This window comes from Phyllobates terribilis, unplaced genomic scaffold (assembly GCF_046119375.1).
Source record: "Phyllobates terribilis strain yellow unplaced genomic scaffold, ASM4611937v1 Scaffold_9__5_contigs__length_417890890, whole genome shotgun sequence".
NCBI lineage: Eukaryota > Metazoa > Chordata > Amphibia > Anura > Dendrobatidae > Phyllobates > Phyllobates terribilis.
Genome location: NW_027362769.1, coordinates 352,055,520 through 352,080,298, shown reverse-complemented (window position 1 = coordinate 352,080,298; position 24,779 = coordinate 352,055,520). Strand labels below are relative to the sequence as shown.

The 24,779-nt window shown below is 49.3% G+C and overlaps 1 protein-coding gene across 1 annotated transcript in view; it reads right to left on the bottom strand.

The window, feature by feature from the left end:
- Positions 1–24,779, bottom strand: part of LOC141161001 (kinesin-like protein KIF19) — an 83,070-nt gene that overhangs the window by 2,796 nt on the left and 55,495 nt on the right. The window contains exons 18-19 of the mRNA XM_073645792.1: positions 20,289–20,508; positions 18,403–18,510 (exon numbers count right to left, since the gene is read on the bottom strand). Coding sequence (XP_073501893.1) covers positions 18,403–18,510; positions 20,289–20,508 — 328 coding nt within the window. The remainder of the gene's footprint in view (positions 1–18,402; positions 18,511–20,288; positions 20,509–24,779) is intronic.

The following is a 24,779-nucleotide window of genomic DNA, read 5'->3' as shown; positions in this document are numbered from 1 at the left end:
TAAGCGACGCGATCAGTCACTGACCGCAGCGTTTAAGCCACGCGATCAGTCACTGACAGCATTTAAGCCACGCGATCAGTCACTGACAGTAGCATTTAAGCCACGCGATCAGTCACTGACAGCATTTAAGCCACGCGATCAGTCACTGACAGCAGCATTTAAGCCACGCGATCAGTCACTGACAGCAGCATTTAAGCCACACGATCAGTCACTGACAGCAGCATTTAAGCCACGCGATCAGTCACTGACAGCAGCATTTAAGCCACGCGATCAGTCACTGACAGCAGCATTTAAGCCACGCGATCCTGCCCAAGAGTCTGGTTCTGGTCGCCCATCACCTCCCTCCCACCCAAACCTCCGCATTGCATGGGCTGCCATGGTAGCAGATGAAGGACCCCAATGACACCATCTTGGTTCTCCTGTTATTAGGACTATATTATAATAATACAACACTAAAGAGCTGTAGTATTTAGTACAAGTGATCAAACAATTGCAGGTTCCAGCCCCCGGTGAGGACCAAAAATAAAAAGTAAAAATAAAAAATTGATCCAAAAAAAATCCAAATCCCCCTCCTTACTTCCCCTGTTAAAAATAATAATTAAAAAAAAGTTAAGCATACTCGGCATCGCTCATGTACGAACATTTCATATTGTTTAACATGAAAAAAATAATATTGTTAATCGTAAAAAAAAATTAAAAAACTTTCAACCCACTTGGATTTTTTTCCCCCATTTTTCAGTACATTATACGGTAAAGTGAAAGGAGTCATTCAAATCTACAAAGCTCAAGTCCTCATATGTTTATGTAGATGGAAAAATAAAACAGTCATGGCTCTCGGAAGAAGGGAAGGAAAAAAGGAAAATGTAAAAACGAAGAGGAAGAAAAAAAAAAACGCTTGGTCTTCAAAGGGTTAACGTATACTGTTTTTATGGTGGAACAAAAATGGATTGTTTCTTGATCGTTCCCTAGGACTTTCTGCCCACATTAGTTCCTGCAAAGTTTAGCGTATGCATTACATAATGATAGTCGGGTGAAAGATCTTTAAGCCGCTTAACACTGGAAACATCTGTGAGCTTCATAATAACTCCGGGGACGGCTGTACCTAAGTCATAAAATATTCACAGCCCCAGTTGTTCTCTCCTGGGGTTTTTATATTGATTGACGTCACAGATCTATTAGGAGATTAACAGTAAGGAGAATGCTGTATGGGCTCTGCTGGAGCCGATTTACACATCCGGTGCCCATTGTGCCATGAACCGAATTAATATTTAAAGAGTATCTGTCGGTTTACATTTTTAATCAATTCACAGGTACAAATTGTATTCAGTGAAAACAGATTTTCCCATTATTGAGATAGGAGATTACAGTTAGTGCTTATAAGGTTCTATGGAGAGGGGAGGAGCTAGAGGAATACACAGATATTCTAAGGATAGAGGAGGAGCTAGAGGAATACAAGGACATTCTATGGAGAGGGGAGGAGCTAGAGGAATACACAGACATTCTATGGAGAGGGGAGGAGCTAGAGGAATACACGGACATTCTATGGAGAGGGGAGGAGCTAGAGGAATACGCGGACATTCTATGGAGAGGAGCTAGAGGAATACACAGACATTCTAAGGATAGAGGAGGAGCTAGAGGAATACACGGACATTCTATGGAGAGGGGAGGAGCTAGAGGAATACACAGACATTCTATGGAGAGGGGAGGAGCTAGAGGAATACACACACATTCTATGGAGAGGGGAGGAGCTAGAGGAATACACGGACATTCTATGGAGAGGGGAGGAGCTAGAGGAATACGCGGACATTCTATGGAGAGGAGAGGAGCTAGAGGAATACACGGACATTCTATGGAGAGGGGAGGAGCTAGAGGAATAAGCGGACATTCTATGGAGAGGGGAGGAGCTAGAGGAATATACGGACATTCTATGGAAAGGAGAGGAGCTAGAGGAATACACAGACATTCTATGGAGAGGAGCTAGAGGAATACACGGACATTCTATGGAGAGGAGCTAGAGGAATACACAGACATTCTGTGGAGAGGGGAGGATCTAGAGGAATACACAGACATTCTATGGAGAGGAGCTAGAGGAATACACAGACATTCTATGGAGAGGAGCTAGAGGAATACACGGACATTCTATGGAGAGGAGCGAGAGGAATACACAGACATTCTATGGAGAGGAGCTAGAGGAATACGCGGACATTCTATGGAGAGGGGAGGAGCTAGAGGAATACGCGGACATTCTATGGAAAGGAGAGGAGCTAGAGGAATACACGGACATTCTATGGAAAGGAGAGGAGCTAGAGGAATACACAGACATTCTATGGAGAGGAGCTAGACGAATACGCGGACATTCTATGGAGAGGAGCTAGAGGAATACACAGACATTCTATGGAGAGGAGCTAGAGGAATACACGGACATTCTATGGAGAGGAGCTAGAGGAATACACAGACATTCTGTGGAGAGGGGAGGAGCTAGAGGAATACACAGACATTCTATGGAGAGGAGCTAGAGGAATACGTGGACATTCTATGGAGAGAGGAGGAGCTAGAGGAATACACAGACATACTATGGATAGAGGAGGAGCTAGAGGAATACATGGACATTCTATGGAGAGGAGAGGAGCTAGAGGAATACACAGACATTCTATGGAGAGGAGCTAGAGGAATACACGGACATTCTATGGAGAGGAGCGAGAGGAATACACAGACATTCTATGGAGAGGAGCTAGAGGAATACACAGACATTCTATGGAGAGGAGCTAGAGGAATACACAGACATTCTGTGGAGAGGGGAGGAGCTAGAGGAATACACAGACATTCTATGGAGAGGAGCTAGAGGAATACGCGGACATTCTATGGAGAGGAGCTAGAGGAATACACAGACATTCTATGGAGAGGAGCTAGAGGAATACACGGACATTCTATGGAGAGGAGCGAGAGGAATACACAGACATTCTATGGAGAGGAGCTAGAGGAATACACAGACATTCTATGGAGAGGAGCTAGAGGAATACACAGACATTCTGTGGAGAGGGGAGGAGCTAGAGGAATACACGGACATTCTATCGAGAGGAGCTAGAGGAATACACAGACATTCTATGGAGAGGAGCTAGAGGAATACACGGACATTCTATGGAGAGGAGAGGAGCTAGAGGAATACACAGACATTCTATGGAGAGGGGAGGAGCTAGAGGAATACGCGGACATTCTATGGAGAGGAGCTAGAGGAATACGCGGACATTCTATGGAGAGGAGCTAGAGGAATACACAGACATTCTATGGAGAGGAGCTAGAGGAATACACGGACATTCTATGGAGAGGAGCTAAAGGAATACACGGACATTCTATGGAGAGGGGAGGAGCTAGAGGAATACACAGACATTCTATGGAGAGGGGAGGAGCTAGAGGAATACACGGACATTCTGTGGAGAGGGGAGGAGCTAGAGGAATACACAGACATTCTATGGAGAGGAGCTAGAGGAATACACGGACATTCTATGGAGAGGGGAGGAGCTAGAGGAATACGCAGACATTCTATGGAGAGGAGCTAGAGGAATACGCGGACATTCTATGGAGAGGAGCTAGAGGAATACACAGACATTCTATGGAGAGGAGCTAGAGGAATACACGGACATTCTATGGAAAGGAGAGGAGCTAGAGGAATACACGGACATTCTATGGAGAGGGGGGGAGCTAGAGGAATACACAGACATTCTATGGAGAGGAGCTAGAGGAATACACGGACATTCTGTGGAGAGGGGAGGAGCTAGAGGAATACACAGACATTCTATGGAGAGGAGCTAGAGGAATACACGGACATTCTATGGAGAGGTGAGGAGCTAGAGGAATACACAGACATTCAATAGAGAGGAAAGGAGCTAGAGGAATACACGGACATTCTATGGAGAGGGGAGGAGCTAGAGGAATACACGGACATTCTATGGAGAGGGGAGGAGCTAGAGGAATACATGGACATTCTATGGAGATTGGAGGAGCTAGAAGAATACACGAACATTCTATGAATAGAGGAGGAGCTAGAGGAATACACAGACATACTATGGATAGAGGAGGAGCCAGAGGAATACACGGACATTCTATGGAGAGGGGAGGAGCTAGAGGAATACACGGACATTCTATGGAGAGGGGAGGAGCTAGAGGAATACACAGATATTCTATGGAGAGGGGAGGAGCTAGAGGAATACACAGACATTCTATGGAGAGGAGCGAGAGGAATACACAGACATTCTATGGAGAGGGGAGGAGCTAGAGGAATACGCGGACATTCTATGGAGAGGGGAGGAGCTAGAGGAATACATGGACATTCTATGGAGAGGGGAGGAGCTAGAGGAATACGCCGACATTCTATGGAGAGGGGAGGAGCTAGAGGAATACACGGACAATCTATGGAAGGAGCGAGAGGAATACATGGACATTCTATGGAGACTGGAGGAGCTAGAGGAATATGCGGACATTCTATGGAGAGGGGAGGAGCTAGAGGAATACACGGACATTCTATGGATAGAGGAGGAGCTAGAGGAATACACAGACATTCTATGGAGAGGAGCTATAGGAATAAACAGACATTCTATGGAGAGGAGCTAGAGGAATACACGGACATTCTATGGAGAGGAGCTAGAGGAATACACGGACATTCTATGGAGAGAGGAGGAGCTAGAGGAATACACGGACATTCTATGGAGAGGGGAGGAGCTAGAGGAATACATGGACATTCAATAGAGAGGGGAGGAGCTAGAGGAATACATGGACATTCTATGGAGAGGGGAGGAGCTAGAGGAATACACAGACATTCTATGGATAGAGGAGGAGCTAGAGGAATACACAGACATTCTATGGATAGAGGAGGAGCTAGAGGAATACATGGACATTCTATGGAGAGGACAGGAGCTAGAGGAATACACGGACATTCTATGGAGAGGACAGGAGCTAGAGGAATACATGGACATTCTATGGAGAGGGGAGGAGCTAGAGGAATACACAGACATTCTATGGATAGGGGAGGAGCTAGAGGAATACATGGACATTCTATGGAGAGAGGAGGAGCTAGAGTAATACACGGACATTCTATGGAGAGGGGAGGAGCTAGAGTAATATGCGGACATTCTATGGAGAGGAGCTAGAGGAATACACAGACATTCTATGGAGAGGAGCTAGAGGAATACAAAGACATTCTATGGAGAGGAGGTATAGGAATACAAAGACATTCTATGGAGAGGGGAGGAGCTAGAGGAATACACGGACATTTTATGGATAGAGGAGGAGCTAGAGGAATACATGGACATTCTATAGAGAGGACAGGAGCTAGAGGAATACACGGACATTCTATGGAGAGGACAGGAGCTAGAGGAATACATGGACATTCTATGGAGAGGGGAGGAGCGAGGGGAATACACAGACATTCTATGGATAGAGGAGGAGCTAGAGGAATACACAGACATTCAATGGAGAGAGGAGGAGCTAAAGGAATACACACCGACATTCTATGGAGATGGGAGGAGCTAGAGGAATACACAGACATTCTATGGAGAGGGGAGGAGCTAGAGGAATACACGGACATTCTATGGAGAGGGGAGGAGCTAGAGGAATACACGGACATTCAATGGAGAGAGGAGGAGCTAGAAGCATACACGGACATTCTATGGAGAGTTGGGAAGTTGTTTTAGCACCCTTTCATCCCACTGGGGGGTCTCATGTCCTAGGGTAAGTGTCTACTACTGGTTTCATTCATGTTCCATTTCAGCACAATTCTTTAGGAGGGCTACCACTTGTTGCTCCTTTTGTTTGGCTCTTGATCGGCTATGGGGTGTTTTAGCAGCATTTCCTGCTCCCGTTCTCTAAATTCTACCTCTCAGTAGTTAGCTTGTCACGTGCTGATATGTGGTTATGTATACTTGTAAACTTTATTACCTTGCACTTTACTCCTTGGAGTGGTTATCCTGATGAGGTGTCTGCTTCTGTTCTGAACACATTGTAGATGTTTTACTGACTCTATGTGAAATTTTACAATTTATATGTTTATTCAATAAAGAATTTTCTTATTTGCATTTAAAAGCTCTCGTCTCCTGCTATTATAAGCACTTTGGAGCTATGCTGCTGTTACGGCACGCTCTCACCTACAGGTATTGACGTGCCTTCAGCAACCATGTATTTGGGTTTTTTGTTCCTAATTCTATGGAGAGAGGAGGAGCTAGAGGAATACACGGACATTCAATGGAGAGAGGAGGAGCTAGAGGAATACACGGACATTCTATGGAGAGGGGAGGAGCTAAAGGAATACACAGACATTCTATGGAGAGGAGCTAGAGGAATACACGGACATTCTATGGAGAGGAGCTATAGGAATACATGGACATTCCATGGAGAGGAGCTAGAGGAATACACGGACATTCTATGGAGAGGAGCTATAGGAATACATGGACATTCCATGGAGAGGGGAGGAGCTAGAGGAATACACAGACATTCTATGGAGAGGAGCTATAGGAATACATGGACATTCTATGGAGAGGGGAGGAGCTAGAGGAATACATGGACATTCTATGGAGAGGAGCTATAGGAATACATGGACATTCTATGGAGAGGGGAGGAGCTAGAGGAATACATGGACATTCTATGGAGAGGGGAGGAGCTAGAGGAATACATGGACATTCTATGGAGAGGAGCTATAGGAATACATGGACATTCTATGGAGAGGAGCTATAGGAATACATGGACATTCTATGGAGAGGGGAGGAGCTAGAGGAATACATGGACATTCTATGGAGAGGAGCTATAGGAATACATGGACATTCTATGGAGAGGGGAGGAGCTAGAGGAATACATGGACATTCTATGGAGAGGGGAGGAGCTAGAGGAATACATGGACATTCTATGGAGAGGGGAGGAGCTAGAGGAATACACAGACATTCTATGGATAGAGGAGGAGCTAGAGGAATACACAGACATTCTATGGAGAGGAGCTAGAGGAATACACGGACATTCTATGGAGAGGAGCTATAGGAATACACAGACATTCTATGGAGAGGAGCTATAGGAATACATGGACATTCTATGGAGAGGAGCTATAGGAATATATGGACATTCTATGGAGAGGAGCTATAGGAATACATGGACATTCCATGGAGATGGGAGGAGCTAGAGGAATACACAGACATTCTATGGAGAGGAGCTATAGGAATACATGGACATTCTATGGAGAGGAGCTAAAGGAATACACGGACATTCTATGGAGAGGGGAGGAGCTATAGGAATACACAGACATTCTATGGAGAGGAGCTATAGGAATACATGGACATTCTATGGAGAGGAGCTATAGGAATACATGGACATTCTATGGAGAGGAGCTATAGGAATACATGGACATTCTATGGAGAGGAGCTATAGGAATACATGGACATTCCATGGAGATGGGAGGAGCTAGAGGAATACACAGACATTCTATGGAGAGGAGCTAGAGGAATACACAGACATTCTATGGAGAGGAGCTATAGGAATACATGGACATTCTATGGAGAGGAGCTATAGGAATACATGGACATTCTATGGAGAGGAGCTATAGGAATACATGGACATTCCATGGAGATGGGAGGAGCTAGAGGAATACACAGACATTCTATGGAGAGGAGCTATAGGAATACATGTGTAGCATCGGCGTCTCTGCCCCGTTCTAGGCAGAGACGCCGTCCCTCTCACCTCCCCGCTCCTGGCGCGGCGTCCTCCAGCGCTGCTCTCCCCGCTGCTTCCGGCGCGCGCTCCTTCCCCGGCAGTGTGCTTAGGGCGCGCGCGCTCCCCCTCTCTTAAAGGGACCGCGCGCGCCGTCCTAAGGAGTCCCCGGCCAATTGCCGGAGGACCTCCCATATAAAGGGCACCTCCTCCAAAATGGAGGTGCCCGAGCAATGTTGTTTGCACCTGTGTCTCACCTGTGCTTCAGCCCTCAGGTCCCGTTGCCAGTTACCTGCCAGTTACCTGCCAGATTCCTGCCAGCTTGCTGCCTTTGTCCTGCCTGATATCCAGTCACCTGCCTGCTAGCCTGAGGTCCGACGGTCTGCCTTCCAACTCCTGTCAGTCTGTCTATGGACCAGCTTGCCCGCTCACCTGGGAGCGCACACCTGTTACCTGCCTGCTAGCCTACCTGGAGGCTCCGCCGTCACGTGCTGTGACCATCTGCCTTTCCAGAGACTCCTGCCCGCTCACCTGGGAGCGCCCACCTGTTACCTGCCTGCTAGCCTACCTGGAGGCTTCGCCGTCACGTGCTGTGACCACCTACCATTCCAGAGACTCTCGCTTGCTCACCTGGAAGCACACATCTACCATCTGCCTGCTAGCCTACCCGGAGGCTCTGCCATCACAGGTCGTACCTACCCTTTACCCAGAGACTGCCCCGGTCACTTGCCGTAACTCCCTGCCCGTTCTTCCAGAGACTGCCCCGGTCACTTGCCGTAACTCCCTGCCCGTTCTTCCAGAGACTGCCCCGGTCACTTGCCGTGACCTCCTGCCCGTTCTTCCAGAGACTGCCCCGGTCACTTGCCGTGACCTCCAGCCCGTCCACTCAGAGACTGTCCCGGTCACCTGCTGTGACTGCCTGCCCGTCATCCCTGGTCGCCACCCGCTCCCTTACAAGGACCGCCCCCTTGTATAGTAGCTCAGAGGTTCCGCCTCCCAGACCCGTTACAGTTTGCTCGGGCCATGGAACCCGGTGGCACCCAAGCTCCCTCGCTCTCGGACCTGTGTCATGAACTGTCCCGCCAGAGGTCCCAACAGGAGTCCATCCTGGGTCACCTGCGGAATGTCAATTCTCGCCTGGACACTCTGACTGCTCCGCCAGCAACCTCCGCCAGCGCCATGATTCGCAATCCGACAGCTCCGCTGTCCACCAACACTATGGTGTCCTACCCCGGACCCCGGCTTTCTGCACCTCCTCGCTTCGGAGGCGACTCCGCTCAGGCTCGGGGCTTCATAAATCAGTGCACCCTGCACTTTGAACTCCTGTCCCACCAGTTTAACTCCGACCGGGCCAAAATTGCCTTCATCATGTCCCATCTCACCGGAGAGGCTCTGGCCTGGCTAAATCCTCTATGGGAGAGAGGAGACCCCCTGGTGTCCAACTTGCCTGCCTTTCTCACGGCCTTCCGGAAAGTCTTCGACGAACCCGGACGGAAGACCTCATCCGCATCGTCACTGCTACGCCTCCGTCAGGGAAGCCTCACCGTGGGCCAATATGCCATACGGTTCCGTACCCTTGCCTCGGAGCTGGCCTGGAATAATGACGCTCTGGTTTCAGTCTTCTGGGAGGGTCTGCCCGGCCGTATTAAAGATGAACTTGCCGGTCGGGACATTCCTACCACCCTCGATGACCTGATAGCTCTTGCCACCCGGATTGACCTGCGGTTCCAGGAGCGTGCCAAAGAGGTCACCCGTGAGAGGAGGTTTCCACGCCTAGCTCCTACTTTTCAGCAACCCGTCACTTCCTCCGTCTCTCCTGAGCCTATGCAGGTCGACCAGACCAAGATGGCCGGTTCTCGCCAAGAATCTCGCCGAGCCGAGGGAAGCTGTTTCTATTGTGGCAGTAAGAAGCACTTCATCCGTTCCTGCCCGGAAAAGCCGGGAAACGCCAGTGTCTAGGACCACTCGGAGAGGTCGTCCTAGACAAAAGTAAGTCCTCTCCGTCTCTGACCTTACCGGTCTCTATTGCTTGGGGAGAAAACCGTCTCTTCGAACTCGCCCATCTGGATTCTGGAGCTGCTGGAAACCTCATCGCCCAGTCTCTGGTAGAGAGATACCATATTCCCACCAAGTCCCTGGCGGAGCCATTGTCAGTTGCTTCCGTGGATGGAAGACTTCTCTCGGAGACCATCCTGCTCGTCACCGAACCTATAACCCTACAGGTGGGAATGCTGCACTCTGAGGAGATCTCATTCCATGTGCTGTCCGGACTTTCTCACTCCTTGTTGCTAGGTCTACCTTGGCTCCAGACACATGAACCCGTATTGAACTGGCGGTCCGGTGAAGTACTCCGATGGGGTCCTGACTGCCATAGGACCTGCCTGGTTCCGGTCCGTCCACTTCGCCCTCAGCCTACTCCAGCTAATTTACCTGGTCTCCCGGCTCCCTACTGGCCCTATGCGGACGTCTTCGGTAAGAAGGAAGCTGAGACGTTGCCGCCCCATAGGCCATACGATTGCCCGATCGACCTGGTACCTGGCACCACTCCTCCACGTGGGCGTATCTACCCGTTATCTGCAGCCGAGACCCGAGCCATGTCTGAGTACATTGAAGAGAATCTGGCTAGGGGATTTATCCAAAAATCTACCTCCCCGGCTGGAGCCAGATTCTTCTTTGTCAAAAAGAAAGACGGCTCGCTACGTCCCTGTATTGACTACAGAGGACTCAATCTCATTACGGTAAAAAACAAATATCCCCTGCCACTCATCTCCGAATTGTTTGACCGGCTCAAGGGCGCCAGGATCTTCTCCAAGCTGGATCTTCGAGGAGCGTATAATCTGGTCCGTATCCGTCAAGGAGACGAGTGGAAGACGGCATTCAATACCCGGGACGGTCACTACGAGTACCTTGTGATGCCCTTCGGTCTCTGTAATGCTCCCGCGGTCTTTCAGGAACTAGTCAATGACATCTTCCGTGACCTCCTGTACTCCTGCGTAGTGGTATACCTGGACAATATCTTGGTCTTCTCTCCGGATCTCCCCACACACCGGAGGGATGTTCGTCAGGTCCTGCTTAGGCTTCGGCAGAACCACCTTTACGCCAAATACGAGAAGTGCCTCTTCGATCAGACCTCCCTTCCGTTCTTGGGCTATGTCATCTCCCAAACAGGTCTGCAAATGGATCCCGAGAAGCTCTCTTCCGTTCTAAAATGGCCTCGTCCTGAAGGTTTGAAGGCGATACAGCGATTCCTGGGCTTCGCTAATTATTATCGTCTTTTCATCCCACACTTCTCGTCTCGGACTGCTCCCATATCTGCACTTACCCGTAAGGGGGCTAACCCCAGGATATGGTCGCCTGAAGCCGAGGAGGCCTTCCTTTCCCTAAAGAAAGCCTTCGCCTCTGCTGCCGTCCTGCACCGTCCGGACTGTAATAAACAATTCTACCTGGAGGTTGATGCTTCCTCCTCCGGAGCCGGAGCGGTGCTCACCCAGAAGTCTTCTACCGGGAGAATGGTAACGTGCGGCTCCTTCTCCAAAATCTTCTCCTCGTCGGAGCGCAACTACTCCATTGGAGACCGGGAATTGCTAGCCATCAAATTGGCACTAGGAGAGTGGCGCTATCTGCTTGAAGGGGCTCTCTACCCGGTAATTATCTACACGGATCACAAAAACCTGGCATATCTCCAAAATGCCCAGAGGCTCAATCCTCGCCAGGCCCGGTGGTCGTTGTTTTTTGCCCGCTTCGACTTCACTCTTCATTTCTGTCCGGCGGACAAGAACGTCAAAGCTGATGCCTTGTCTCGGTCTTTCCTGTCCTCCGATCAAGAGGAGGAACCTACGCACATCATCGACTCCTCCAAGGTGATGAATGTGGCTCCCTTGGATCTAACTCGTCTTCCACCCGGTAAGACGTTCATAGCTGTGCCAGATCGGGAGAGGGTTCTTCGCTGGGGACATTCTTCTAAACTAGCTGGCCATGCTGGCCAAAAAAAGACCTTTCAACTTATTGCCCGGCATTACTGGTGGCCTACCCTACGTAAGGACGTGGTAGACTTCGTCGCGGCCTGTTCATCCTGTGCTCGTAACAAAGTTCCCCGACATCTACCTGCCGGCCATCTCCTGCCCCTTCCCGTACCTGCTGCTCCTTGGCAACACATCGCTATGGACTTTATCACCGACCTTCCAGTTTCTGCCGGTTGTACCGTCATTTGGGTTGTCGCTGACCGTTTTTCTAAGATGGCCCACTTCATTCCCCTGCCTGGTCTTCCGTCTGCACCCGAGTTGGCTAAAGACTTTATCCGCCACATCTTCCGTCTCCATGGTCTGCCCCTCCACATCGTGTCGGATCGTGGGGTTCAGTTCACCTCTCGTTTCTGGAGAGCCACTTGTAAGCTGCTGGACATTACCCTGGATTTCTCCTCCGCTTACCACCCTCAGTCCAATGGTCAAGTGGAGCGGATCAATCAGATCTTGTCCAGCTACCTCCGGCACTTCGTGGATGCTCACCACTCGGACTGGGTGGATCTTCTACCGTGGGCCGAGTTCTCTTATAACAACCATGAGAGCGAGTCCTCTTCCAAATCCCCGTTCTTTATAGTTGGTGGCCAACATCCCCGGATTCCACTTCCTGTCTCCGTTTCTGTGGACAACCCTGCTGCGGAGTCTCTTGTCAGCGAATTTTCTACTATTTGGGAGAGCACCAGGTCCGCTCTTCTTCTCTCCTCTGAGCGGATGAAGAGATATGCTGATAAGAGACGTCTGGATCCGCCCCAATTCCGTCCGGGAGACAAGGTTTGGCTCTCATCCAAACATGTGCGGCTCAAAATACCCTCCTACAAGTTGGGTCCTCGATTCATCGGCCCCTTCGAAGTCCTCAGGCAAATTAACCCTGTGGCCTACAAATTAAAACTCCCGGCCACCCTACGGATCCCCAACTCCTTCCACGTATCTCTCCTCAAACCCGTTGTCTTTAACTCTTTTTCCAAAAATCCAGGTGCCCCTCCTGCTCCGGTTTCCGCTGATGACATCTTTGAGGTAGAGAGTATTCTGGCCTCCAAGAGGGTAAGAGGAAAAACCTTTTTTCTGGTAGATTGGAAGGGGTTTGGTCCTGAGGAGAGAACTTGGGAACCCAGGGAGAACATCAACGCCCCGCTTCTCCTTGAAAAATTTCTTTCTGGCCTAAAAAAGAGGGGGACTAAAGGGGGGGGTACTGTAGCATCGGCGTCTCTGCCCCGTTCTAGGCAGAGACGCCGTCCCTCTCACCTCCCCGCTCCTGGCGCGGCGTCCTCCAGCGCTGCTCTCCCCGCTGCTTCCGGCGCGCGCTCCTTCCCCGGCAGTGTGCTTAGGGCGCGCGCGCTCCCCCTCTCTTAAAGGGACCGCGCGCGCCGTCCTAAGGAGTCCCCGGCCAATTGCCGGAGGACCTCCCATATAAAGGGCACCTCCTCCAAAATGGAGGTGCCCGAGCAATGTTGTTTGCACCTGTGTCTCACCTGTGCTTCAGCCCTCAGGTCCCGTTGCCAGTTACCTGCCAGTTACCTGCCAGATTCCTGCCGGCTTGCTGCCTTTGTCCTGCCTGATATCCAGTCACCTGCCTGCTAGCCTGAGGTCCGACGGTCTGCCTTCCAACTCCTGTCAGTCTGTCTATGGACCAGCTTGCCCGCTCACCTGGGAGCGCACACCTGTTACCTGCCTGCTAGCCTACCTGGAGGCTCCGCCGTCACGTGCTGTGACCATCTGCCTTTCCAGAGACTCCTGCCCGCTCACCTGGGAGCGCCCACCTGTTACCTGCCTGCTAGCCTACCTGGAGGCTTCGCCGTCACGTGCTGTGACCACCTACCATTCCAGAGACTCTCGCTTGCTCACCTGGGAGCACACATCTACCATCTGCCTGCTAGCCTACCCGGAGGCTCTGCCATCACAGGTCGTACCTACCCTTTACCCAGAGACTGCCCCGGTCACTTGCCGTAACTCCCTGCCCGTTCTTCCAGAGACTGCCCCGGTCACTTGCCGTAACTCCCTGCCCGTTCTTCCAGAGACTGCCCCGGTCACTTGCCGTGACCTCCTGCCCGTTCTTCCAGAGACTGCCCCGGTCACTTGCCGTGACCTCCAGCCCGTCCACTCAGAGACTGTCCCGGTCACCTGCTGTGACTGCCTGCCCGTCATCCCTGATTGCCACCCGCTCCCTTACAAGGACCGCCCCCTTGTATAGTAGCTCAGAGGTTCCGCCTCCCAGACCCGTTACAACATGGACATTCTATGGAGAGGAGCTATAGGAATACACAGACATTCTATGGAGAGGAGCTATAGGAATACATGGACATTCTATGGAGAGGAGCTAGAGGAATACACGGACATTCTATGGAGAGGAGCTATAGGAATACATGGACATTCTATGGAGAGGAGCTATAGGAATACATGGACATTCCATGGAGAGGAGCTAGAGGAATACACGGACATTCTATGGAGAGGGGAGGAGCTAGAGGAATATACCGACATTCTATGGAGAGGAGCTAGAGGAATACACAGACATTCTATGGAGAGGAGCTAGAGGAATACACGGACATTCCATGGAGAGGAGCTAGAGGAATACACGGACATTCTATGGAGAGGAGCTATAGGAATACATGGACATTCTATAGAGAGGAGCTAGAGGAATACACGGACATTCTATGGAGAGGAGAGGAGCTAGAGGAATACATGGACATTCTATGGAGAGGAGCTATAGGAATACATGGACATTCCATGGAGAGGAGCTAGAGGAATACACGGACATTCTATGGAGAGGAGCTATAGGAATACATTGACATTCTATAGAGAGGAGCTAGAGGAATACACAGACATTCTATGGAGAGGAGCTAGAGGAATACATGGACATTCTATGGAGAGGAGCTAGAGGAATACACGGACATTCTATGGAGAGGAGAGGAGCTAGAGGAATACATGGACATTCTATGGAGAGGGGGGGAGCTAGAGGAATACACAGACATTCTATGGAGAGGAGCTAGAGGAATACACGGACATTCTATGGAGAGGAGAGGAGCTAGAGGAATACATGGACATTCTATGGAGAGGGGAGGAGCTAGAGGAATACATGGACATTCTATGGAGAGGAGCTAGAGGAATACATGGACATTCTATGGAGAGGAGCTATAGGAATACATGGACATTCCATGGAGAGGAGCTAGAGGAATACACGGACATTCTATGGAGAGGAGCTATAGGAATACATGGACATTCTATAGAGAGGAGCTAGAGGAATACACAGACATTCTATGGAGAGGAGCTAGAGGAATACACGGACATTCTATGGAGAGGAGAGGAGCTAGAGGAATACATGGACATTCTATGGAGAGGACATGAGCTAGAGGAATACATAGACATTCTGCTGCAAGTTCTCCTGCAACTAGTTACACTTTAAAAGAGTTGTCCACTATTATAATATTGATGACCTATCCCTGACTAGATCATCAAAATCAGATGGATGAGTGCCTGATACGTCGCCCCCATAGTTCAGCACCCGGGAGCGACCACTAAGCAGTTCCACTCCATATACTACATACTCTGAAGGTCACCAGCAAAGCCATCTTGATTCTCTCTCATAGTAGGCTGTCATTTTCACTTTATACGTCATAGAAAAATAATATTAAATGATCGCATGTTCCAGACCCCCAAAGGAAGTAAAAAATAAAGTAAAAAATTGAGTGAAAACAAAATATTAAAAATAATTCATTTGAAAAGTTTTAATTTTTAATTTTAATATTAAAAGTTTGAATCGCCCCACTTTTTCACAGTGTTAAATAAGTAACAAAAAAGTAAACATATCCAGTATCACTGCATCCATAAAAGTCCAATCCACCAAGTTATAAAATTCATAAACTCGTATTCGTAAGGAAGCTGTGAGATCAGGGCTTATTGTCATTACCTATAAATGAGAGTGTCAGAAAACTTCAATTTTTAGGATTATTTAATGATTAACTCCTGAACTGCAAAATGGGCCTAGTGATACAGTGGTACCCCCTCTCCCATACAACTGCATGAGTATAGGAGTTAGGGTGTACAGACGTTTGGAGACACATAGAGCGCTCTCTAGCGCTGCTGCTCTCTTGAGCTCAGGCTCTCAAGTGCTGCTGCTCTTCTGTGCTTTGTCTCCCCAGCGCTGCTGCTCTCATTACTTCAGCTCTCCTGTGCTTGGGGTCTCCAGCACTGCTACTCTCCTGTGCTTTGTCTTTCCTGCGTTGCTGCTCTAAATACTCCGGCTCTCCAGCGCTGCTGCTATCCTGTGTTCAAGTGCTGCTACTCTCCTGTGCTTCATCTCTCCAGTGCTGCTGCTTTCCTGTGCTCTGGCTCTCTAGCACTGCTGCTTTTCTGTGCTCAGCTCTGCAGTGCTGCTCCTCAGCTCTGCTGCTTTCCCGTGCTCTGGCTCTCCAGCATTGCTCTTCTCCTGTGCTCTGGCTCTCAAGCGCTGCTGCTTTCCTGTGCTCTGGCTCTCAAGCGCTGCTGCTTTCCTGTGCTCTGGCTCTCAAGTGCTGCTGCTTTCCTGTGCTCTGGCTCTCAAGCGCTGCTGCTTTCCTGTGCTCTGGCTCTCAAGTGCTGCTGCTTTCCTGTGCTCTGGCTCTCAAGCGCTGCTGCTTTCCTGTGCTCTGGCTCTCAAGTGCTGCTGCTTTCCTGTGCTCTGGCTCTCAAGCGCTGCTGCTTTCCTGTGCTCTGGCTCTCAAGCGCTGCTGCTTTCCTGTGCTCTGGCTCTCAAGTGCTGCTGCTTTCCTGTGCTCTGGCTCTCAAGCGCTGCTGCTTTCCTGTGCTCTGGCTCTCAAGTGCTGCTGCTTTCCTGTGCTCTGGCTCTCCAGCACTGCGCCTCTCCTGTGCTCCAGCTCTCCAGTGCTGCTACTCCCCAGTCCTCCGGCTCTCAAGCTCTGCTCCTTTCCTATGCTCTGGCTCTCTACTAATGCAGCTTTCCCGTGCTCTGGCTCTCCAGCGCTGCTCCTCTCCTGTGCTCTGACTCTCCAGCGCTGCTCCTCTCCTGTGCTCTGACTCTCCAGCGCTGCTCCTCTTCTGTGCTCTGACTCTCCAGCTCTGCTCCTTTCCTGCGCTCTGGCTCTCCAGCTCTGCTCCTTTCCTGTGCTCTGGCTCTCCAGCTCTGCTCCTTTCCTGTGCTCTGGCTCTCCAGCTCTGCTCCTTTCCGGTGCTCTGGCTCTCCAGCGCTGCTACATTCCTGTGCTCCGGCTCTCCAGTGGTGCGCCTCTCCTGTGCTCTGAATCTCCAGCGCAGCTCCTCTCCTGTGCTCTGACTCTCCAGCACTGCTCCTCTCCTTTGCTCTGACTCTCCAGAGCTGCTCCTTTCCTGTGCTCCGGCTCTCCAGTGCTGCTCTTCTCCTGTGCTCCGGCTCTCTAGCGCTACTACTTTCCTGTGCTCTGGCTCTCCAGTGCTGCTCTTCTCCTGTGCTCCGGCTCTCTAGCGCTACTACTTTCCTGTGCTCTGGCTCTCCAGTGCTGCTACTTTCCTGTGCTCTGGCTCTCCAGTGCTGCTCTTCTCCTGTGCTCCGGCTCTCTAGCGCTACTACTTTCCTGTGCTCTGGCTCTCCAGTGCTGCTACTTTCCTGTGCTCTGGCTCTCCAGTGCTGCTCTTCTCCTGTGCTCCGTCTCTCTAGCGCTACTACTTTCCTGTGCTCTGGCTCTCCAGTGCTGCTACTTTCCTGTGCTCTGGCTCTCCAGTGCTGCTCTTCTCCTGTGCTCCGGCTCTCTAGCGCTACTACTTTCCTGTGCTCTGGCTCTCCAGTGCTGCTACTTTCCTGTGCTCTGGCTCTCCAGTGCTGCTCTTCTCCTGTGCTCCGGCTCTCCAGCGCAAAAACTTTCCTGTACTCTGGCTCTCCAGCTCTGCTCCTTTCCTGTGCTCTGGCTCTCCAGCTCTGCTCCTTTCTTGTGCTCTGGCTCTCCAGTGCTGCTCTTCTCCTGTGCTCTGGCTCTCCAGCGCTGATACTTTCCTGTGCTCCGGCTCTCCAGTGCTGCTACTTTCCTGTGCTCCGGCTCTCCAGCGCTGCTACTTTCCTGTGCTCTGGCTCTTCAGTGCTGCTCCTCTCCTCTGCTCCGGCTCTCCAGCGCTGCTACTTTCCTGTGCTCTGGCTCTCAAGTGATGCTCCTCTCCTGTGCTCCGGCTCTCCAGTGCTGCTCCTCTCCTGTACTCCAGCACTCCAATAGCAGGAAGGGATGCGGCGACTACAGAGTTCTCATCATAGTCACATCAGACAAATCTCATGTTTGGAGAACACGTTAGACATGGCTGTTGCTTTCTCCATAGACATTTACTTTTTTCCCTCTATAGTGAGGCTGTGTTTTGATTGGCCAGGGTCATAGAGGAGTTCCTCTGGAATACACCCAGTTGATTAAAGGTTACATTTTTATATTGGGTGCTCCTTATTACCAGAGGTTATAACTTTGGAAAGGAGGGGCATTGAAAAAAAAAAGAAAAATTGTTCCAGAATCAGTGGTATCCAGTTTAAATGAAAAAAAATCCAGTAACCGGTCTTTTTTTATGCTAAGAAAATTGGCAAATTACATAATAGGTGATTTTTTGTTTTTCTTATGTTTTCAGATCCCATGTATGCGCGGGCAGTCTGAGCGTCCATGTGTATGCATGGTTCAGGAAAGATAGCTGCTGATTAAATGAGCTAAACTAATAAAAGCAAATATCAATCAGAACATGAAGTGAAGGATTACGGTTCTCTGACCTTTCACTCTCTTGTGTAGCACTTGGCCTTTCTCTAGTTCGGCATTGGTCTGTTGGACCATACTGGGAGGTGTCCGGTTGACCTGAAGAACTTGAATAGGGCCTTCCCCTGAGAAGATAAATCATATCTTTAAGAATTTGTTCAACGTTGTTTGTAAAATCTGCCAGAATTTACATCCACAGCATTTTTTAGGAGCTGGAGGCTCCTCCAAACAATACATTATTGCTAGAAAAACCTTCGACAGGCTGCAATTCACACCATGAACACTGGGTGGCTACATATAGCACAAACATCTCCCAACAGGTATTGCAAAGTTATGGGGTTTTTTTTTGTTTTTTTTAAAGCTGGTCATCTCGGGATATACTGAGCTAATAGAAAAGGTGAGGAATGACACATAGGTAGTTAAAGGGGGACTTTTTTTTTTTACTTGAATGCAGGTATTTGAGGCTAAAAATCATTTTTGTAATTGGGATTCTTTAAAACAGTTGCATTGTTGGCTTTTGCAGGCTCTTCTTTTCCTGCATATTGATCTTTGTTCTGGAGTTTGATCATTAATCAGGTGAGAGGAGCTCAGAAAAACAAGACAAATAAAAGAGCAAAGACGACCATACACATTAGATGGCTGTCGGCCAAATAATGCTTTTGCAGCTGACAGCAATCGCAGTCGTCTCTCCCATATTCAGGGGAGCGCTCATTTGGCCAAGAACTCCTGTTTTCTCTATAAGAAATCTGCCAACAAACATGTCCAAAACTCAGTGTGAATGTACAATTTTCATAGTCATGAAAATACAGAAAAATCTTTAAGGCTGCGTGCTCACTATGCGTTTTTCAAGCGTTTTTGCCGTGGAATTTCCGCAGCGAAAACGCTTAAAAAACGCTTGGTAATACGTGCCCCATGGCCCCCAATGATAATCCGCATGTGCTGTGCACATGCTGCAGAAATTTTCTCTGCGGATTATCATTGCGGAAAAATATGCAGCATGTCCATTAATTTTGCAGACACGCAGCGTAATCGCCGCCATTGACTTGCATTGGACCGCGTGACATCCGCATCACTGCATCGGCACAAGCGGAGAGGAGACTCTCATCCAGACCCGGGTACCATAGAAACTGTAAAAAAAAGAATTTAAAATAAAAAATAAAGATTATACTTACCTTCCGATGTCCTCCCGGCGTTTTCTCCCCTCCGTCTGGTCTGCTGTATGGGTTGCGTTGTTGTGAAGGGCCTGCCATGATGTCATTGAGTCAGGTGACCTGTCACATGACTCAATGACATCATGGCAGGTCCTTCACACCACCGCGAGCCGCCCAAGACACCGGACGCAGCAGAGAAAACACCGGGAGGACATCGGAAGGTAAGTATAATCTTTATTTTTTTTTATTTTTCACCATTCTTATTCTTTTTTTTTTAACTAACTTGGTCACACTACTATAAATCAATGCCGGTTGCATGGATTTATATAGTGTGACCAAGTTGTCATTCCAAGTGATGCTAAAATCGCTTGGAAAAGCGCTTGATAACCCGCATGCAGAAATGCATGCAAAAACGCTTGACAAACGCTTCTACCTGGCGGGAAAAACGCATGTAAAAAACACATGCGTTTTTCCTGCCAGGGAGAAGCGGAAAAAATATTCAGCATTTCTGCATCGTGGGCACATAGCCTAAATGAAAAGGTGTGTCCAAACTTTTGGTCTGTACTGTAGCTATAGGGGTTGCAGAGTTATTAATTGCACCTTGACTTTAGAGCTTCAGAAGGTCCAATGATGGCTCAGCCATATGGCAGGATGAACGAAAGGCCCCTGGCTCAGAGTAACCCCTATAGCTACGCTGTTAATACATACAGTCTATCATGTGCCTCATTACAGATCAGAAAGAATGAACAGACCAGATTGATGATCGCAATTATCCTGCATCCGGGTAGGTGGTGGCACCATGTCTGGAACACTCTTCTTCCCCTTGGACCTCAGATATGTCTTAGTATTTAGCACGACCTTGTCTTTAGAGGTAGTCCGTGTTGGTTTGGTTAGAAATCCAGAATAAGTTGATGTCCAGTGACTTCTATCAGGGTTTACTCTGTGTATACTGTGCGGCTGTACGTGTGTCATCTGAAAAAAAGTTTCATAACTATGTATTCTGTAAGATCAAAACCCACACAGGGGTTGAGTCAGAAGAAGACATCATACATTATATATTGGTCATTTGTAGAAAGTTCTTAGGAAAAAGACCACCTCAGGGACCTATAAGATCAACAGGACAAAGGGGTAGCAATGCTCATAGAACCCTGCACAGGAACATCTGTGTGAGTGTGGCAGTAAATGAACTGCAAATCATACACTAAGTGAAGGGGGTTCAGCATGAATATCTGCTATCGGTGGAGGTACCAAGGTATGGGAAACCTACCAATCATATACTGATATACAGTACAGACCAAAAGTTTGGACACACCTTCTCATTTAAAGATTTTTCTGTATTTTCATGACTATGAAAATTGTACATTCACACTGAAGGCATCAAAACTATGAATTAACACATGTGGAATTATATACTTAACAAAAAAGTGTGAAACAACTGAAAATATGTCTTATATTCTAGGTTCTTCAAAGTAGCCACCTTTTGCTTTGATGACTGCTTTGCACACTCTTGGCATTCTCTTGATGAGCTTCAAGAGGTAGTCACCAGAAATGGTCTTCCAACAATCTTGAAGGAGTTTCCAGAGATGCTTAGCACTTGTTGGCCCTTTTGCCTTCACTCTGCGGTCCAGCTCACCCCAAACCATCTCGATTGGGTTCAGGTCTGGTGACTGTGGAGGCCAGGTCATCTGGCGTAGCACCCCATCACTCTCCATCTTGGTCAAATAGCCCTTACACAGCCTGGAGGTGTGTTTGGGGTCATCGTCCTGTTGAAAAATAAATGATGGTCCAACTAAACGCAAACCGGATGGAATAGCATGCCGCTGCAAGATGCTGTGGTAGCCATGCTGGTTCAGTATGCCTTCAATTTTGCATAAATCCCCAACAGTGTCACCAGCAAAGCACCCCCACACCATCACACCTCCTCCTCCATGCTTCACGTTGGGAACCAGGCAGTAGAGTCCATCCGTTCACCTTTTCTGCGTCGCACAAAGACACGGTGGCTGGAACCAAAGATCTCAAATTTGGACTCATCAGACAAAAGCACAGATTTCCACTGGTTTAATGTCCATTCCTTGTGTTCTTTAGCCCAAACAAGTCTCTTCTGCTTGTTGCCTGTCCTTAGCAGTGGTTTCCTAGCAGCTATTTTACCATAAAGGCCTGCTGCACAAAGTCTCCTCTTAACAGTTGCTGAAGAGATGTGTCTGCTGCTAGAACTCTGTGTGGCATTGACCTGGTTTCTAATCTGAGCTGCTGTTAACTTGCGATTTCTGAGGCTGGTGACTCGGATAAACTTATCCTCAGAAGCAGAGGTGACTCTTGGTCTTCCTTTCCTGGGGTGGTCCTCATGTGAGCCAGTTTCTTTGTAGCGCTTGATGGTTTTTGCAACTGCACTTGAGGACACTTTCAAAGTTTTACCAATTTTTCGCACTGACAGACCTTCATTTCTTAAAGTAATGATGGGCACTCGTTTTTCTTTACTTAGAATTTGTATTATGGCAAGAAAAAAGCAGCTAACAGTCTATTCAGTAGGACTATCAGCTGTGTATCCACCTGACTTCTGCACAACACAACTGATGGTCCCAACCCCATTTATAAGGCAAGAAATCCCACTTATTAAACCTGACAGGGCACACCTGTGAAGTGAAAACCATTTCCGGTGACTACCTCTTGAAGCTCATCAAGAGAATGCCAAGAGTGTGCAAAGCAGTCATCAAAGCAAAAGGTGGCTACTTTGAAGAACCTAGAATATAAGACATATTTTCAGTTGTTTCACACTTTTTTGTTAAGTATATAATTCCACATATGTTAATTCATAGTTTTGATGCCTTCAGTGTGAATGTACAATTTTCATAGTCATGAAAATACAGAAAAATCTTTAAATGAGAAGGTGTGTCCAAACTTTTGGTCTGTACTGTATACTTGCTAGTCTTTTGACATACACTAGAGACATGTCTAGACAGAGAGTTGATGATAGAAAGATGGAAAAATAAGAATCAAGATCAATAGGGATAGATGATAAATAGATAATAGAGAGATAGGTAAATAATGGATAGACATATAGATACGAGATAGATAGAAAGATAGAGAGGAAAGACAGAAAAATAAAAATATCTATATATATAATTGTCTTATCCTGTCTGTCTGTCTGTCTGTCTGTCTGTCTGTCCAGGAAATCCCGCGTCGCTCATTGGTCCGGCAGCCGCCAATCAGCGCCGCGGGATTTCTGAAAAAAGATGGCGGCCGTTAGCGGCTCATCTGCGGGACGGAGCTCAGCGGTGATGCAGCCGGGAGATGAGCGGCGCGAGGCGCTCATCTCCCGGCCGGTAACAGCAGAAGGACCCCGACCGCCGGACCCATCTGCGGGACGGAGATGCAGCCGGGAGATGAGCGGCGCGAGGCGCTCATCTCCCGGCCGGTAGTAGCGGAAGGACCGCCGGTGTCGCTGACCTCCATGCGGAAGGGAGGACCGGGGAGCGGCGCTGCGGGTCGGGATACTTCTGCTGCGAGCGCCCGCTCATGTCCCGGGTTCTCGCAGCCGAAGTAGCCGCACAGGAAGCCGCTCCCCGGTCCTCACCAAGACGATTCGATGATTGGTTGCGGTCTTCGGACCCGACCAATCACTGATCTTAGCGCAAAAGTTAAATACCGCTGTGCTGATTGGTCGCGGACGCTGCCCGCGACCAATCAACGATTTGGGCGCCACATTTAAATATCGGCCGTGACCAATCAGCACAGCGGTGTTTAAATGTGTTATCAAGATCGGTGATTGGTCGCGGCCGATATTTAAATTTGGCGCACAAATCGGTGATTGGTCGCGGGCCAAGACCGCGACCAATCACCGATTTATGCGGCACATTTAAATAGCGGCCGCGACCAATTGGATGTCAGTGCCTGTGCGGATACTTCTGCTGCGAGAACCAGGGACATGAGCGGGCGCTCGCAGCAGAAGTATCCCGACCCGCAGCGCCGCTCCGCGGTCCTCCCTTCACACCCTAGCCACTGATGTCCCCACAGTATCCGCATGGTGTTACAAAGGTCCGGACATTTGTGTTAAAAATCGCTGATTGGACCAATCACCGATCTTGGCTCCACATTTAAACACCGCTGTACTGATTGGTCGCGGACGCTATTTAAATGTGGCGCCAAAATCGGTGATTGGTCGCGCCCAGCGTCGGTGAACAATCAGCACAGCGGTGTTTAAATGTGGAGCCAAGATCGGTGATTGGTCGCAGCCGATATTTAAATTTGGCGCCCAAATCGGTGATTGGTCGCGGGCAGCGCCAACGACCAATCAGTGATTTTTAACACAAATGTCCGGACCTTTGTAACACCATGCGGATACTGTGGGGACATCAGCGGCTAGGGTGTGAAAGGAGGACCGGGGAGCGGCGCTGCGGGTCGGGATACTTCTGCTGCGAGCAGTCGCTCATGTCCCGGGTTCTCGCAGCGGAAGTAGCCGCACAGGCAGCGGCGCTCCCCGGTCCTCACCAATATGATTCGCTGATTGGTCGCGCTCTCCGCACACGACCAATCAGTGATCTTGGCGCTAAAGTTAAACACCGCTCTGCTGATTGGTCGCGGCCGCTGCCCGCGACCAATCACCGATCTTGCCGCCACATTTAAACACTGCTGTGCTAATTGGTCGCGGACGCCAGCCGCGACCAATCAGCGAGCTTGGCGCCAAATTTAAACAACGCTCTGCTGATTGGTCGCGGACGCCAGACACGTCCAATCAGCGAGATTGGCGCCAAATTTAAACAACGCTCTGCTGATTGATCGTGGTCGCTGGCCGAGATCAATCAGCAGTATTGGCGCAAAATTTAAACAACGCTCTGCTGATTGGTCGCGGCCGTCAGCCGCGACTAATCAGCGATTTTGGCGCCAAATTTAAACACCGCTCTGCTGATTGGTCGCGGCCGGCGACCAATCAGCGATTTTGTCGCCAAATTTAAACCCCGCTCTGCATCGCTCTGCTGATTGGTCGCGGTCGCCGGCCGCGACCAATCAGCAGTATTGTAGCCAAATTTAAACACCTCTTTGCTGATTGGTCGCGGTCGCGACTAATCAGCGATTTTGGTGCCAAATTTAAACACGCTCTCCATTCCTCACTAACACGGTTCGCTGATTGGTCGCGGCCGCCGCCCGCGACCAATCAGCGATTTTGGTGCCAAATTTAAACACCGCTCTGCTGATTGGTCGCGGCCGCCATCCGCGACCAATCAGCGAGATTGGCGCCAAATTTA